We start from the raw sequence: 19,646 nt of genomic DNA, 5'->3' as shown, positions 1-19,646 counted from the left end.
ACAATGATAAATCTGCAAATTTGGGGTTCTTCCTTTGCCGGGATTCGAACTCGATCATGCTATTGGGATATCGTGACAACACCGCCTGGACTGTGTCCATGCAGCGCTCTAAACCACTCGTCCATCTAGACTGAACGTTCTCCTTAATCTGGGATAGTGTTGTCGCAGCACAACATAAGAACAAACTGAAAAGTCAGTTGTAAATGGCTTAACTCAAAACATCAGCACGAAGCACACAACAAAAAACTAACATAAAAATAATAAAAACAAATCACCGATATAGGAGTACTCTCAAATACCGAAAGCTATAGTTCAACGGCCAATCACTAATTGCAAAATAAATAAATTATGTTATTTCAGACTAAAGTATCAATCAGTACACATTCAACGGACTTATAGTGTATATACATATATAGATATGTCATAAACAGTCTGAGAAACGCACGACCTTGTGCATTGCCAAAATATAAGTAATCCGAATATCGACACAATGTAGGATTATGTGTTCTCATAACATTTACTGTACATGTATAGCAATATATATTTAGTTATGTTTTAATTTTTCAAAAACAAAATCAATTTTAGTACCGAGTTTGGAAAGCCAAAAACACAAAATGATGGAGAGGACAAAAAACCAAAAGAGTCTAAATAGAACAGTCAAAACTTCTACTCAAGGTCATACGTGCCTGAGAGAAATTCAAACTAAACCTTCAGCGCATCTTCATAAATATATGAATTGGTAAGTTACCATTTTAATCATGCCAAAAAGTTGTAGTAATTAAAATATTATATTATAAATTCCGTTCCAACAACTTTTTCTGGAATACCCGTACTGATATCAGGTACGTTCGAGACAAAACATAGTTGGAAATAACAAAGACTAAAAGGGTAAAAAAGGATCGACACGACGAATGTCTATACACAGTCCAAATAATCATATGACGTCTTGAAAGGCTATTCAATATTTTTGCTGTGACGTAACGTCATAATTATTTGGACTAATGCAAATTTACTCTGTCTGGGGAAGTTTCAACATTGGCTTATGAACAAGTCAAGAAAATCTTATGAATTCGAATTTTATTGACAAAATGTATCATTTGAAACATGCAAATACCAAAGCACTAGCTAACCTATTCCTAATTTATCACGTATAAAAAATGGAGTTAAAAAGACTTTAAAAGGCTTAAAATAGCTAGGACTCATGGCATACAGTATGAATTCAGATTGAGAAATCTTGTATGCTCTGAATTGACTGTTTCAAATCTTCGGACGCCTGCATGGACATATACGGATTGCATTTTAAAGTCTAAGTCATTCCTGAAAAAGTTTTACTGACACCATCTTGAGTAAAATGACCATATGGAATATATGTGTCACAGGTGACTACATATGTATTTTATTTGTCGAAGCCGATGTTAGCCACCTTCCCGTCCTCATCCCTCGGGTTGGGGGTCTACACGATTCACGAAAAAAAAAAAACACGTGTTCAATTTTCTACAAAACTGAAAAAAACCTCAATTCTGACAAACAAATAACAATATATATACGAAATAGAAATATATGAACATTAAAGCTTTAAAGTATTTTAAAATATACTTTTTTTTTATCGGTAAACAGAAATCTATTTTATTATTTAAAGCTGGTTGGATATGTTTGAGATTGCTTCGATGTTCTGCAAACTAAATTCGAATGGTAAAGTTTTATATATTTCTATGGTTATGTTTGTATACTGAGAAACTCAACCGAAATGTTCTGTCGATACGAAATTCAAGAAAAATCGAGAGTGGACTGGTGTTAAGTAGTTTGGTGGGGAAATACTACCCGCTTAACATAGAGTATGAATAGAATATACTTTATTCTAAATTGATAGTCCATAAGGGGCACCATGATTGTTTTCAATCCTAGAATATGATATTCACTGAATCCAACGGCATCCACAAATCAACATTTTTACATCGTTCGGGTTTCCCCCGAGTATTATAGACATATTGTCCTTTTTTCAAAACTGCAGGACCATGGTCCGTTTTGTTATTAAGAAAATGTCATTATGAACCTTTAAAACTTATTATTTTTTAATTTCATTACTGTTATCATTAGCCAGTGAAGGACAATTTTACATATTCATCTAAAACCCCTATAACATATATCTATATGATGTTAAACAATTGTAATCCTTTTTTGATGTTATGCCATCTTTCATGGATACAGTTTACCATATAAACCTTGCAGTATTCTGGAACCATAACGTTCAATAGAACAACTAAAGGGGACCTGAACAAATTATGCTTGCTTTATTTTTAGATTGTAATTCGATTTATGTTTCTTTTGTTTGTCGAACACTAAAAGTTTAATTGCAACAAAACTTGAATAAAAAATATTATTCCACAGTATGTTAAATTTGATAGCTTAATCAATGTTTGATTGGTTGAGACCATTCCACGTGACACTGAACAAAACTTCATATTCCCCTCTGAGTATCATATTCCACTCTGAACACTCGGGACTTGCCTGTGCGACGTTACGCGCGGTTTATGTAAGTAAGGTTTTGAACGTTTTTAAATTGCGATAGAAAAGTCACTTTCGTGTTCAAAATTATTTCAGACGTAAAATCCAAACATAAATAATAGATAATTATCTTTTGATCAGTACTGTTTATCAATGTTTTAAATTATGTCGTGTTTAGTTATGAAAACAAGCAGTTAATAAAATGTATGTTAATTAATGTTTTATGTTCATTTACTTAGAGTAAACAAAGTAATGGCAGTGGAATAAAACATTCATTTCCCTTGGCTTAGGGAGATATGAAGATTTTTTCACCCTCGAAAAGTCATATTTCCCTCGGACGAGGCCCTCGGGGAAATATGTATTTTCTTGGGTGAACAAATTTTCATATCTCCCTCAGGCACGGGAAATAAATGTATATAATTCCGCCAAATTCTGTATGTGCCTGTCCTAAGTCAGGATCTTGTAATTCAGTGCTTGTCGTTTGTTGCTGTATATCATATTTATTTTCGTTTATTGTTTTGTATGTAAGTCAGGCCATTAGTTTTCTCGATTTTATTGTTTTATATTTGTCATTTTGGGACCTTTTATAGCTTGCTATGCGGTATGGGTTTTACTCATTGCTGAGGTCCGTACGGTAACTACAGTTGCTTACTTCTACGTCATTTGGTCTCTGGTGGAGAGGTGCTCATTGGCAAGCATATCACATCTTCTTGTTTTTAAATTTACAATATAACAAATAAGTTATGAGCTTTAATGAAATAATGAAAATGGCACCCTGAAAATGGTAACAAAATTAATCCTTGTTATAAAAAGACTTGAAAGAAGACACCAAGGGGCAATAAAATTCGTAAGTCCTCCGAGGCTAACTGACAAAACACAATAACCAATACGTCGAAAACACAAACAATACTAACAAAACCCAGAGACACATACTAGTATAGTCAAGTATTTATAACTAATATACGTCCTTGGTATAGTATCAGGTATTATATATGTCTAGAGATGATGCACCAAACTTATGTTTTAAGTAGTTTTCCATGAGTAGGTGCAGAGACATATAATATTGTATTATATGTCTCTGGTAGGTGCAAGTAATTAGTAAAAAAGAATACACATCTGGGACTATTATACTAACGGGACTGGAAACTGATCGATCTGTTGAGATTTCATGACCCCGATAGCGGATTATTGATTTTTTTTTTTGATCGACAGCTTATCGTGGCACGTAGTAAATTAGCATTCGGTACATGAATGTAAACAATAGATTTCTGCAAAGAAGTCAGCATATATATAATACTGTTAAAAATTGGTGGATTTGAAATAAAAAAATAATTATTAAATCAATTAGTTTAAATGCAAAAAATATATATTGTTTACGAAAAATTATTAATAAGTAGTCAATATATTAGTGTTGAAAATAAACCAGATATAGTCGAAATGCCGGCGCTTTACTTGACCGCTAAGAAAACAACGTATCAAAGGTTAACAGATCATAATTAATCCCGATAAAAACAATAATTGTGCAATAAAAACAATGTTTACAATTTCAGTTCATAATTAATTCATATAACAAAAGTTACCCGGGTCTCATAAAGATATAGCCTCATTGTTTTGAACGTTTGTTAACTTCGTGTTTACACCAAAATTTCAATATGGTTGTGAACGGGCCTACTTTTGTAGTTCTAATTATGGAACCTAGTGTACATATTTTCACGAAGTCATATGCTAATGCCACCAGAAGACCATTACTAAGCAAAATTAACCATGATTATAATAAAAATATTGTACACATAAAAAATTAGTATAATAGTCCCAGTACACACGAAGACAAAATATACCATATCTTAAAACAAGTACTATCTTTAAAATAGATATCTGACGCATTCAGATGTGAGCATACAGTTTAAAACAAACCATGAATCTTTATCAGGTTTTTTTAAATCATAGTTAAAAAAATTGCACACAATTTGACGGCAAAAGGCTGACGATTGTTAAAGTTGAGTATATGCGCTTTTCTCTAAAGAATTAAAATTATACTGCATGGTACTTAACTAAATGTATATATATAGGTATTTTCAGGGATAAAGAAGTATATACCTATAGCTGTGAAATAGACATACACATTAAGATATTAGTAGGTTACAATCTGTAATGAATAACAAACTTGAAACAGTTTAGATCCGTGAAGACATATCAATTATAACTATACGTCAAGAACAACTTTAACAATTAGAGATACAACCTATTTCGGTGTGTATATCGGGGACGGACGGACGCCAAAGAGAGATGATCTAATACAGCTTTTGACAAGTAATTGAATTTGCGATATATGTATTTTGACATTCTTTATTTCAAGTATAATATGTTGTACTCTTTGAGATTATTATTACGCCTTGGAAGTTTTAGTCGATAAGATATAATTTATAGCACTGAGCTATCAATTGCTTAATTGACCTGAATCTAATGAACCTTCTTAAGCCTACAAAATCCAAACAATTTGACAGAGGTGATAATGACACCTTCTTCACCTGCCGAATTTATTTTTATTTATCTGGATAATATTTTTAAGTTTGATTTTATGTCCGTAATGTTTTCCTTTTATTGTAGCATATATCTTTTTTTGTTGATTTTTGTTCAATTCCGTTATTTCGTCCAATCAGAGTAAAGATTTGTGACATCATGCATGTCGTTACCATAGTGAAGCGTCCTTTATAAATGGGTCACAAACCGAAATTATACTGACTGCGTCAGAAAAAGTAAGCTGATAAACTGAATACCACATGCATTATTAGTCTGACTGCATTACTTTGGAGACTACTTTAACACGTAGTGTTACAGTAGTCTCAGATAAGTACGAGCAGATGCGGAACCAGGATTTTGAAAAGGTGGGGCTCCCATAATTGGAAAAAAAATAACACACACACACACTAAATCAGCCTCTGACGAGTGCATTTAGCTGTTGAACCTATGACATAATACATTGAGTATATAGTATACTATTCTCAGATTGAACAAAAAAAAAGGTCTAGATTAAGACATTATGTTTGTTTAATTCATTGATAAAACCTACTCGACCAATAGAATTGAATTGCAGACCTAGTGTGGGATCTGACTGAGATCTTTTGAAACAGTGTATACTCCATCGATCTTATATAAGTAACCATAACCTTCGAAGACCAACGAAAGTGGCTTTTGAAGAAAGCTCGTTATGTTTCTTGTCTTCTAAAAATATCAGTAGTGCACCATACATAGGAGATACATCCATAGAATATATTGGTAAACGTAGATGCAGGTGTACCATTCCCCGTTCTCCAGAGGTTCCAGTCTTCAGTGATGTGTTGAAATTATTTTATGGTAACAACACCATTACAAAATTAACTCAGTATGAATGAGCGTTGGAGATAATGTTAAGCCTTACTTTGAAAGCAATCACTGTATTAAAGCAGAAACATTGTTCTGACAAACACAAAACTAGCCTAGGTTCACACAGATGTAAGCTGGGACTTATTTAATTTTATAGTCCCAGATCATGGCAGATGCATGAGAGGAGATGTGAGGCAACAACAACTAAGCATTACATCTTTATACTTAATCCGTTGGAGGTGTTCTTATCATATTTTAGTTAAGGTTCATTAATAATTCAAAATATAGTTTCAAATAGCTTTCAGTAAGCCAGACTGAGAGCAGTGTTGACAGCATCAGGGGGTGTAGAGGGCTTTGCCTCTCTCCACTCAGCAGAATATATACTGTTATCTGCAATTAGCCAATTACTGTATTATTGTAGATTGTCCAAAAAAAACCCACAATAATAAAATATATGTTATGTACAATGTACAAACAGTTTTAATATGTATAAACGCCATCAATGTCCATAAATATATAATACATGTATATATAAATGTTTAAGTTTATGATAGCTTCGTCTTAGGCACATTCAAAACATAAAAAAATGCTTTTAATAAATTGGCAATACAGTCAGTAGAAATGTAAGGCAACAAGGAACAGAGCTGCATGGCAAGGTGTGTGATAGACCTTTATTGTACATGTATGTGTATGAGGATAGACAGTAGTAATTTGATTAAATATTATGAGAAGATGCAAAAACTGGCATGTCATCTATGTGCCTATACTTGTACATAAATTCATCATAAATACCCCAGATTAAAATTTCGTATGCCATACACTCCTTCCATCTACAAATGACTCCAGGGGTTCAAATTTAATTTACATATTGAAAGGTCCAGAACTATTGAATTTTCAAATAAATAGGTCAATCTTTAAAATCATAAGTTCTGTATAAAACAGTGTAAAGAATGGGAGGTCCTTAACTTATGTACCGGGGTAATTCAAAAATGAAAAGCCCCTCCCAGAAAGACAGGTTCAGGACCTCAGACCCACACTAATTTGAACCCCTAGACTCATCAGTGACGCTCAAATAAAAAAAACTTAAAAAAAGGCCATATGAAGTAAGAAATTGAGCACCAAGGACCAAACATTCCAAAATTTCTTTACCTGTAAACTTGTGTTTAAAATTGGATTTTTGTTAGAACCTTTGTAGCTAACTTCTGACAGCCATTTATTTCACAATGAAAACACTGCACAGAGATAAATTTTTATTGTATACCACCTTGATTACATTCCTATGCATATAAGAATAGGGTTTTAAACTTTTTAAGGTAGTCTGGAAATATCTATTTTTTTACAATTTGAAAGTGCTACATACCTACCATATTTTTTTGAGCGATGAGCTTGTTTCCATACGAAACGCAAAAAAATATGGTGAGCTACCCCATATTAACTGCAGTTTGCATGGCTACTTAGATTGAGTTTTACAAATACATTGTATTGTAAAAACTCTGTGATTTAGAGTATGATATTGGTATAGAAAGTGGTTTCTTGTTAAGGATTTTATGCTTGTTTTGTTATTTTTAGTTACCTCACATTTACTCTTTTATTCACTATATATTAAATGTAGCTAGGTACTCTTAAGTAAATGTAGAATGATTAAAATCAAAACAAAAAAACACAGTCCTAAATATTTTCTTTTCTTTCATCAGGTACATCTAACTTGTGATTTGTGGCCATATGTTTACATGGCAGCCCATTCCTAGAAACAAGAAAGTGTAAATAACCAAGATGGATAGAGAAAAGGAGGAACATCTCAGATTAGCAGCTATAATCAAAGGTGTTCATGCAGATTTAAGAAAAAAGTACCAGAAAGGTAGGTTAATTTTATTTAAGCACCAACCATTCATCTTTATTAGGGGAGAAGGAGGGGGAGCATGGCAAAATCAATTTTGTTTTTTAAGACATACATGAATAAAAAATGGGGAAAGTCAATGTTGTATTTATTTTTTTCCCCTAAGTTGGAGACAATGAAAACTAACAATTTTTTCACTTCCCTTCTGAAACGAATTATTTTTTTTAAAACAAATTTAGAATTGAACAATTTATTTAGAAAAAACCATCCCTCCCATAAAAGATGAATAGTATGGGTGCCTTAAATGTTTTTATACATTCTAGTTCTAATTGGAGATACCTTCATACCTTACTTTCGGCTCAAAGATCTATAGGTAACTGAATGTTGACTACTCTCCTACAAAGGGTTGTCATCCTTCAATTGAACATTTATAAAATACATGAACACTTAAGTCAGCATCTCAAATTTTCAGGAAATTCAGTAGACCTAAAGAGCTTTATTCTACAAAATCCAGGCATATTACAATGTAGTTTTCCGATTCTATAATTGCCCCTTCAGCAAATTTGAAATTATTGATGACTTTCAAATTCTATGGTCACATTAATATGAAAAAAAATAAAGACCAATGCATATTTAATTTTGAAATAAGCATATTGTTTTCAGTTGTACTACAATTTGATTGAAATCTCAGTAAATGTCATGAATGTATTTATAAAAATATATCTCTATTCCAAAGGTTCAAATGATTTGGAAGAAATTTGGAAAAATCACTGTTCTGATCAGTCAGTTTTAACTGTATATGCTGATGCCATGTATAATCTATCTTGCAACCACTGGTCAAAACTACCTCAAACCAGAATAGATTGGTGTCGTGCAACAACTATGGAATATTTTTACAACGATGGATTGAAGAAAGCACTTGAAAAAGAACAGAGAAGACATGCACACAGACTTAGAATAAAACTGGCCAGCCAAGACAGTAATTTGTTAGGTAGATCTGAAGAGAATAGAAAAAGTATCATAGAAACTGAAAACAGAACAACATCAAATAATGTACAAGGAGATGTCTTCTCTACAGCCAATATTCAGTAAGTAACCATTTTTGTCTCGCCTGCGATGCAAGACATAGGGATTACTATGCGATGGAGTTGGCATGATTTATTTGTATAAAGCTTTATATTTTAGAAGGTAGAACACCTGGATGATTCATACCTTGTATGCAGATACCTTATGTTACAATGTTTCCTTCTGTCTTATGTCCATTGTCCTTGACCTCATTTTCATGGTTCAGTGACTGCTTGTAAAAAAATTATAGTTTTTTTGTGAATTTTTCACTTATTATGAGTAAAATGATAACTTATTTGGTATATGGTTTTCTTGCAATGCCTACATGTCTGTCAGACAGGGTTCACTTGACCTAGACCTCATTTTTTGGATCAGTGATCAAGGTTAAAGTTACGTGATTAGGTCTGTTTCTCAGATACTATTAGTAGAAGGTCAACTATTTGTGGTCTATGGAATGAATGTAAGGGGTACATGTCAGTCTGGCAGGTTTCATCTGACCTTGACCTTTATTTCATGGTTCATTGAAAAATGTATAGTTTTTGTGGTTTGATCTATTTCTCAGATACTATAAGCAATAGGGTCAACTATATTTGGTGCATGGAATAATTGTAAGATGTACATAAAATTGAGAATGGAAATGGGGAATGTGTCAAAGAGACAACAACCCGACCACAGAACAGACAACAGCAGAAGGCCACCAACAGGTCTTCAATGCAGCGAGAAATTCCCGCACCCGGAGGCATCCTTCAGCTGGCCCCTAAACAAATATATATACTAGTTCAGTGATAATGAACGCCATACTAAACTCCAAATTGTACACAAGAAACTAAAATTAAAAATAATACAAGACTAACAAAGGCTAGAGGCTCCTGACTTGGGACAGGCGCAAAAATGCTGCGGGGTTAAACATGTTTATGAGATCTCAACCCTCCCCCTATACCTCTAGCCAATGTAGAAAAGTAAACGCATAACAATACGCACATTAAAATTCAGTTCAAGAGAAGTCCGAGTCTGATGTCAGAAGATGTAACCAAAGAAAATAAACAAAATGACAATAATACATAAATAACAACAGACTACTAGCAGTTAACTGACATGCCAGCTCCAGACTTCAATTAAACTGATTGAAAGATTATGTCTTCATCATATGAATATCAGGCACAATCCTTCCCGTTAGGGGTTTAGTATCATACCATCATAACATATATGAGAAGAACATAACCCGTGTCATGCCAACAACTGGTTTTTAAATAAATGTGTTTAGTGCCGATGCAAAGACCCTATAAGTGAATCAATATTAACGCCAAAATATGCAATCTTTAATGACCTGACAACAGTATCGTAACTATATCCCTTCTTAATAAGTCTATTTAAAGGTTTTGTTAGTTTCAGAGGTGAATACTGACATTTTTGTGCTTTATAAAGAATATTTCCATAAAAAATTGGATGTGAAATACCTGAACGTATAAGAAGTCTGCATGTTGAGCTATATTTACGAATGATGTCCTTATACCGATGATAAAATTTAGTAAATGTTTTGACTAGTTTGTGATATCGAAAACCCTGGTGTAATAATTTTTCAGTAATACATAAATTTCTCTCGTTAAAATCTAAAACATTGTTACATACACGAGCGAATCGTACAAGTTGAGATATATAAACACCGTAAGATGGTGACAAGGGAACGTCACCATCTAAAAATGGATAATTAACGATAGGAAATGAAAAATCATCTCTTTTATCATATATTTTAGTATTAAGCTTTCTGTTAATGATATAGATGTCTGTCTGGCAAGGTTCAATTAGTTATGATTAAAAAGATAAGCAGGCGAGACATTTCTTTGTGTGCACTCTTGTTTTCATTCTTGCCTATTATCTTGAAAAATATAATTGATAGACAGAAACTTTAACTAGCAAACTGATCATCAGAACAAGATCTACAAATTAGTCAGCATAGCCAAAATTTTTAATCGACTCCTTATTAAAGTTATTGCTCTATAATGATGATTTTTTTACCATTTTTTTGCATTTATGTCTATTATCTTAAAAACAATATTAGATAGACAGAAACTTTAAACAGCAAAAATGATCATCAAGACAAGATCTGCAAAAAAGTCAACAGGGCCGAAATCATCAGTTGACTTGTTATTGGAGTTATTGTCCTTTAATGACAATTTTTACCACTTTTTTCCCCATTTTTGCCCATTATCTTGAAAACTTTTAAAAAATGTAAATAGAAACTTTAGAATAAAGCAAAAATCATTAGCAAGACAAGATCAACAAGCACATGTAAGTCAAATGTTCAAAATAGTAATTTGACTCCTTATAGGAGTTATTGCCCTTAATTAACAATTTTTACCAATTTTGCGTTATGGCATATTATTTTGAAACTGTATTAGATAGAGAGAAATTTTAAGTAGCAAAATGATCCACATGGCAAGATCTATAAATGAGTCAATATTGTTGAAATTGTTGGTGGACTATTTACAGGATTTCCTTGACTTAAAAGCTATTTTTTGCTTTTTTGCCTATTTTCTTGAAAACTATGATATATAGATAGAAACTTTAGAATGCAATAATGACCAGCAAGACAAGATCTGCAATTATTTCAGCATTAATGAAATTATCAGTTGTTTTCTTATAGGAGTTATTGCCCTTAAGGTAGATTCATTGTATACTGCCATCTAGGATTGTACATTTTATTTACTTAAAGTATATTTTAAAACCTATCTTCTCATATTTTATTTCAAATTTCTATATCACAGATTTCTTTTTATTCACAAAAATGTGTATTTTCATGAACAATCTATGCATATTTGGGGAAAAAATAGCACGGTGACCCATACTTTTCATTATATTTTTGAAAAAAAGGAAAGTTAAATCTTCATTTTGACAAAATATAAGAAAACCGAACATGGTATGAATGTTCCTTATGAGGTGCTGACCAAGTGTTGTTACTTTGAAGAAAATCCATCATCCAAGATGGCCGCCAGAGGGGGACTTAGTTTAACAAAGGACCCTTAGTGGACAATACATACAAATGTCTTCTTTTAGAGAACCACTGAATGGAATGAAACCAAACATGGCATGAATGTTCCTTATGAGGTGCTGACCAAGTGTTGTTACTTTGTAGCCAATCAATCATCCAAGATGGCTGCCAGCGGGGAACATAATTTAATAAAGGACCCTATGTGAAATAAGTACAAAAGTCTTCTTTTGAAGAACCACTGAAAGGAATAAAACCAAACTTGGCATGAATGTTCCTTCTGAGGTGCTGACAAGTGTTGTTACTTTGTAGTAAATCCATCAATATATACAAATGTCTTCCTCTAGAAAACGGCTTAATTGATTGAAACCAAACATGGTATGAATGTTTCTTTTGAGGTGCTGACCAAGTGTTGTTACTTTGTAGCTGATTTGTTATCCAAGATGGCTGCCAGCAGGGGGAGTAAGTTTAACATAATACCCTATGGGAAATACATACAAATGCTTCTTCTAGAGGAGCACTGAATGGAATGAGCAAAATTGTCAATTGACATCTTGTTGGAACTATTGTCCTTATAAAGTCATTTTTCTACAATTTCAATGAATTTATTGGTAATTTCTGTAAACATTAAAAAGTCTTCTGCTTTTGATTAAATTATTGGGCCAATCTTAAACCAAATTTGGCCTCAATCATTATTAGGGTATCTGTTATGATTTTAATCTATTTTTACATGATTTCCAAAACCAAAGTAGAATCAGGTGAGCCACACAGGCTCTTGAGAGCCTATAGTTTGTTTTGGAAAAAAATCAATTCTACCTTATTTTATTAGGAAACTTTGAATTCGATTTAGTTCAAATTGTTTTATTGCTTTAAAAAGGTTAAATTGAAGTAATTATTATCCACATGACTAGATAATTCACTGGGTTTATCCCTTTCTTAAAGGACATTGTTTACCAGCATTTTAACCAGCCTAATCATTCAATCCTTTCTATGCAAGTTCTCATCATCGAAAAAATATACCACAGGACTAATAATCCTCATCTTGCAACACCTCTCCGTAGACAAAAAGAAGACTACTGGATTAGACAATTGGGAACTGTGACACCATTTGGTTGTAATGACAAAATTGCTGTTATAGGTATTCTATCTAGTCCTTCCTGTAGCTCGGGGAATGTGATGAACATTTTCAACTCTACTCCTTGACTCCATTATGTCTCTATAAATGACCTGCTGCCATTTAAACAAAATCCGTTAGGTATTCATCACATTCGCATGAGGCTTTATTCGTTACCCCTTCCAAAACTATCTGTACAACTTATGTTTGGAAAACTACTGTTACAAACCCCTCATTCAAACCAATACAAACATACAGCTATCATTTCGGATATTGCAAGTCACAGACTTTTCAAACCAGTTCTCATTGGAAAAGATGAAAAGGAGAAAAGATCCTTTCTTAAACTTTCCTTTGCCAACAAAGGTCTCAATGCCATCAACTTTGGCAATATCCTTCATCATAAATCAGTTCACTCGAATATACCTCCCTATTTTAAAAATCAATGTGTACCTATCATTTCTTATACCTATACCCATTGCAATTAAAATTTTCAATTACAAACACGTGTTGAAGGATCTCAATATTGACAACTTCAAGTCTAAACCTCCTAATTGCACCTGTGCTAGTTCCCCATTCATATAAAATACAGCTGGCCACGTTATTACAGGTGACCTAAACATTGTCAATAACACTTCTCTGCGAAATGTGTTATCCAAAGGCATGAAATATCATGAGCCTAAATCCATCAATTGGAAACACAACTTCAAAATACTGATGGATTCAGTCAAGGATTATGCCAGGCAATGGGTTAAATGAGAGAAAGAAGATGTAGATACTCTTTCCGAATGGATTAAGGCTGTGAGGTCGTTGATACAAATCAGAATTAAGAAACTGAATGGGTCTATGAATACTCATGCTACATTAATCTTTAAAGACCCAAATGTTGCATAACACTTGTCCTACCTCCATGACAAATATGTTGTTGTCCCCGCAGATAAAGCCCCAAACAACATCGTTTTTGTGTGTAAATCACATTACATAGACTGCTTGATAAATGAATTAGGTATTGGCAATTCACTTGGAAACTCAACATATACCCCCACAACACTTACTAAAGAGGAAATCCTGGATAATCACTGTGTTAATTTTTTCAACCTTTTTAATTGTGTGCGTTGGTAGAACTTTATGCCACTGATGGCGGGCACTGTTAACTTCATAGACAAGCCTTTGAATTTAAAAACTTACATCAAAAATGATTCAAATATCCTACAATAGTTTACATGTACAGTCAAACCTGTATATAAAAGGTCATCCTTGAGACCATAGAAAACTGACCTAATAAGTGAGGTGACCTTTTAAGTGAGGTTCAAAATGTATAGATGTTAATATAGCTAGACAGGAAGAGAGTGACCTTACAAGACAGGTTTTTGCTTAAATGAGGTGACCTTTATAGCTAATTTGATTGTATTGGGATGGACCATATCATGCAGACCAATAAAAAAGATTTATTTTTGATACTACTGATTCATACATAAACTGTAGATTTGTTTATGACTCATTATACCTCTGGATGATATTAGATCATAACCTGGCAGATTTTCATCAATTATAGATTTTCAGATAACAGTGTTTACAAGTAAACATTGCATACATAAAGAAGTTTTCTGTTTGTTTATTTTTCCACAACAGCAAATGGCACTGTATAAATTATTGACTTGCCACAAAGTTTTTGTGTTTAATGAAATGAAATTTCTACATTTTTGTAGGATCCATTACATGTATGACAATCATTAGTTGTCTTGTCTTACAATTATTAAAATGGGGAAATGAAGTTTGAAAAAAAGTAATTTGTGATTGTTTTGTGCAAGGTTGACAACTAGTAAAATCATGTAAAATATTGTTAACCTTTCAGAAAAAAATAAGTGAACTGAAATGTCAAAGGAGAAGGTACATATTAGACTTATTTGTCTTTGCTTGTTTGCCTGAAATAAAAAGGTTTTGACTGAAAAAATGAAGGGCATACAGACTTTTGAGAGTAATGGTAAGACGGGATTGGAGCAATTGTCCCCATTCACCATATTCCTCAAACCTATTTCATCTACCATAGACTTAATTATTGTTAGTGGCTTGATGTCCATCAATATATAGAAACACTCAGATTTATTAACCTGATTTGAAATAAAAATGACTGATGATACTAAAAATAGCAAATAAAAATAAATCCTTTGCTAAATATCACATGTATACAACAATCATCATTTGCAGTATGCCTGTCTGATCAGAACAAAATTGGTATCTAAAATTACTGCATTAGACTTTTGTTTGGATTGATTTGCATTCTGCATACAGCTGCTAAAACATTGTTTGCTTAATAAACAGATTGTCTGAACTGTTGTTTACTATTTGTATGATTTCCTTTCCAGAAGAGTTCTAAGTTGGTTCGTTTCCATAGTAACTGCAAGCTTCAAGAATTATTCCATCTGTGCTTAATTTTAATTATCTTTTATCTGTTGATTTGTTTAGAATTATGACACTTATGAAATGTTTTTTTATAAGAACAAATATTAAATGCTGAAATCATATCTTGATTACTCATCTATTTATTGACATCTGACCTAGTTTACAAACCAAGATCCTCTGTCCTGATTTTAGGAGATAAGTATAATTGTTATTGGATTTGAAAGCAAACTATGACATTTCAATTTAGTTATGCTATTTCTAGTAACAGTTTCAACACTTTGGACACATTAAACCTGCATAATGTAAGACTTTTAAGACTTAAGGTCAAGGTCAATTTTGAAGTATAAACAAATACATATGACCTCTCATTCATAACTATTGACCCAAAAAAATTGTGAATGAAGGAACCAATAAAATTAAATCAAGGTCATTGACAGGTATTAGACTAATAAAAAAAAACTTTCATATAAATATGATATTAAAACTAATTAAATGAAATGACAGAATGCACTATTTCATAATGCCTCTTTCTGTTGTCTTTTGAGTGTAAAATATTAATTAAATTACATTTGATAAGATGCACTGAAGCTCTTTACATGAAAATGTGTGAATGGTAAACTCTCTTATGACCCTAAAATACTAAAGATAGAAAAGCATTCAGCTCTTTAAGTTTTCGAATAATAGAAGTTAAAATTGGGATACATTTTAAACAAGTGAGAACTGGGATTTTACCCTGGACAAATTTCATAGAGTGAACACAGTACTAGATGCATAATTAACTGAGCTGAAAAATGGCCTATTCATGAAAAATGAATTTTGATCTCTGGACTATTGTATTAAGGTCATATGACATTTTTTAAATATAAATTCTACCACTGCATCAAGTGTGATACGATATTTATCCACTTGAGTCAGTTAAATTTCAAATTTATAACACGAGGCTTGCCAAGTGTTTTAAATATTTAAGATTTAACTGTCGAGAGTGGATAAATATTGTATAGCACAAGATTTGGTGGTGGAATCTGTTTCTCTAATGACTTTTCGACAATATATACAGACAATCTTAATCGTTCTTTTCGAATAATCTGTGTTTTTTCTAAGTGACGTCATCAGGTATGGTCGCCTTTTTTCATGACGTCACAGTAGGAAATTCAGAGGAAAGCAAGAAAATTTGACATCATAATCGAATTTTGACCAATGAAGAACTGAGATCAAACGAACCATATGTTTATTAAATAAAAATAATCAACAGGTCAGGAAAAGGATAAATTGGGTAAGAATTAATGAAACTGCCATATAACACCTTGCAATAAATTTCTCAATTATTTTTTAAGTATGAATTATAGATCTTGGATATATGTCAATGAGACAACAGTTCAATCACAAAGACATCTAGATGCCAACATATGATCTTCTTTATTTTTAGTTATTGCTATTTTCTTAAAGGAGAAGGTCCGGTAAGGGCTAATTCAGGCCTAAAATTTAAAGTACATCTGATCAAAGATTTTTGACATTTTTTAAACACTAATGTGTCTACTTCAGTCGATTCAATTAGTTTATGTAAAAGATTTGAACTGATTTGGTCATTAAAGACGATCAAGTTCTAGCTTAAATATGAAAAATCTTTCAAATATGCCATAAAACGTCGCTTTTCAGATGGTTTTTGTCTAAAATGTAAGTGGCTGCATTCCTGTTCAGTCTCAACCTTTATATATGCTATGTGTTATCATCGAATACAACATATATTTAAAAATTAAGACTGAACACAAGAGCAGCAACTTTCATTTTTAGACAAAAACCGCCTAAAAATTAGCACATATGCTAAAATTGTGAAGATTTCAGTAATTGTGCATGAATTAATGATGCTAGTACCTGATGCATGTGCATTGTATTGTCAAAAACAGCCCATATTTATGTTACAAAAGTATTCTACATTCCAATAAAAAGCTAAAAGTTTCATGTTTTAACAAATTTGTAAAATGCTATATTTTTGGGCCAAAAAGGGGTCTTACCGGGCTTACTCCTTTTGCTTTGATCTCTTTTGGTAATAATTTTCCATATCATGCTACTTGACTGGAAATATTTTGCTCAGTAGAATAGAGTGAGAACACGATGAGGTCATAAGCCTAAGTCATTGACATTACCTAGGATAAGAGCAATAAATAGATTTTAATGGTCTTTGAAACTTGAGGATACTTCTCAGCTACATCTCATCTCAGGTCTGTCCCCCTTTGATGAGACTGTAGTTGAGAAACACCCTCTCCTTTAAAAAACCATTGAGAATTTTTAATTATCTTAGGTTTTTGCCTTATGCAATCAGTACTGTCAGTCAAATTAATTCTTAACGCCAGCTTTAAGAAAATCAAACAATCATTAAATGATGAGACCTTAAGAAAAACAATTTTCATTTAGCCTTGAAATTATTTACAACCTTTAATGGCTGTTATACTGATAGATTGGTACAGATAAAAACCACAGAATGAAAAATAAAGATTAACATTCTTGTCAAATTTCATAAATAAATATAAATTGTATGTAAAATGCATGTAATGAAACACTAAATGTTTTCATTTTGTTTTGATATCTATGTGGTAAATAGCTTTGCTACTCGACAATGAAAATACAAAAATGTTATTTATTAAACCTAATATCTAACATGTTTGTTAAATTTATATGAAACCAATCAATATCTATAAATTACTTTGATGGTTTTGTCAGGAACATCAATGACGGTTTATTTTTGTTTGGTGATTACAACAAAGAATATTTACAAATAATCTTTGTATGTTTGTTGATGCTCCACATCAAAAGTGTACTGATATTGGGTATTGACTGAGAAAAAAAAATTAAAAGGTCAAATGGTGAATGTAAAAATAGAATAAAAAAAAGTATTGGAATGTTGTAACAGTAACATACATAATACATTGTACTTAACAATAAAATACATCAAATTGATTTTTCATCTGCATATAATATTAAGTGTTACATTTTAATTTAAAACCTTTTATACAAAACACCAACCACTTTTATAGCTAAAAAAAGTTTTAAATCCTGAATTTGAACTTTTGTCCACATTTGGTGACCTTATAAAGTGATATTTAGTTGAGAATGTTACATTATCATTCCTATGTTTTTAGCTCACCTTTCCAAAGGAAATGTGAGTTTTTGCCATCTCTTGGCGTCCGTCGTTTGTCGTCGTCCGTCCGGTGTAAACTATTTCAAACATCTTCTCCTCTGAAACTACTGAACCAGTTCCAACCAAACTTAAACTGAATGATCCTTAGGGTATCTAGAATAAAGTTGGGTTTTATTTTCTGTTTCGTCAAAAAACATGGCCGCCATGGCTAAAAATAGAACATAGGGGTAAAATGCAGTTTTTGGCTTATATCTCATAAACTAAAGCATTTAATTTTCAGATGAATCTAACAACCCATTAAAATTGGTAATTTAAAGGAAATTTTGCAGTTTTTATACGACCGCAAAAGAATTTTGTGGTCGTATATTGGTATGACATTGGCGTCGGCGTCGTCGTCGTCAGAAGACACATTGGTTTTCGCACTCTAACTTTAGTTTAAGTGAATGGATCTCTATGTAATTTTACCATAAGGTTCAATACCAAAAAAGGAAGATTGGGATTGATTTTGGGGGTTATGGTACCAACAGTTAAGGAATAAGGGGCTAAAAAGGGGCCAAAAATAAGCATTTTTGTAACTTCCAGACATTACTTGTGTGTTAGTGTATGGATCTCTCTGACATTGTACCACAAGGTTCCATATCACAAAGGGAATGCTGGGATCAATCTTGGGGGTAATTGCCTCCAAATTTTAGCAATTAGGGACCAAAAAAGGGGCAAAAAACAAGCATTTTTCTAGTTTCATGACAATAACTTGTGTGTAAGTGTATGGATCTTTCTAAAATTGTACTTCAAGGTTCCATATCACAAAGGGAAAGCTGGGTTTGAGTTTGGGGGTAATTGCCCTAAACGTTTAGGAATTTGGGGCCAAAAAGGTGCCAAAAAACAAGCATTTTTCTAGTTTCCAGACAATAGCTTGTGTTCAAGTGTACGGATCTCTCTGAAATTGTATTGCAAGGTACCATACCACAAAGGGAAGGCTGGGATTGATTTTGTGGGTAATTGCCTGAAAATTTTAGGAATTAGGGACCAAAAAGGGGCAAAAAAACAATCATTTTTCTAGTTTCAGGACAATAACTTGTGTGTAGGTGTATGGATCTTTATGAAATTGTACTACAAGGTTCTATATCACAAAGGGAAAGCTGGGTTTGAGTTTGGGGGTAATTGCCCTAAACGTTTCGGAATTTGGGGCCAAAAAGGGGCCAAAAAACAAGCATTTTTCTAGTTTCCGGACAATAACTTG

General features: G+C 32.5%; 1 protein-coding gene across 4 annotated transcripts in view; it reads left to right on the top strand.

The window, feature by feature from the left end:
• Positions 1-5,151: 5,151 nt before the first annotated feature.
• The window catches only part of LOC127719965 (S-adenosylmethionine sensor upstream of mTORC1-like), a 30,301-nt gene continuing 15,806 nt past the window's right edge, over positions 5,152-19,646 (top strand). Inside the window, exons 1-3 of one of the 4 annotated variants that reach the window (XM_052226363.1) lie at positions 5,152-5,261; positions 7,563-7,726; positions 8,442-8,793. In XM_052226363.1, coding sequence (XP_052082323.1) covers positions 7,642-7,726; positions 8,442-8,793 — 437 coding nt within the window. In that variant the 5' untranslated portion in view covers positions 5,152-5,261; positions 7,563-7,641. The other 3 variants (XM_052226356.1, XM_052226349.1, XM_052226373.1) reach the window with 3 other exon arrangements.

This window comes from Mytilus californianus, unplaced genomic scaffold, assembly GCF_021869535.1.
Source record: "Mytilus californianus isolate M0D057914Y unplaced genomic scaffold, xbMytCali1.0.p SCAF_1, whole genome shotgun sequence".
Lineage (NCBI taxonomy): Eukaryota > Metazoa > Mollusca > Bivalvia > Mytilida > Mytilidae > Mytilus > Mytilus californianus.
Note: the sequence above shows the minus strand (reverse complement) of the source record. Positions and strands in the feature narration are given on the sequence as shown.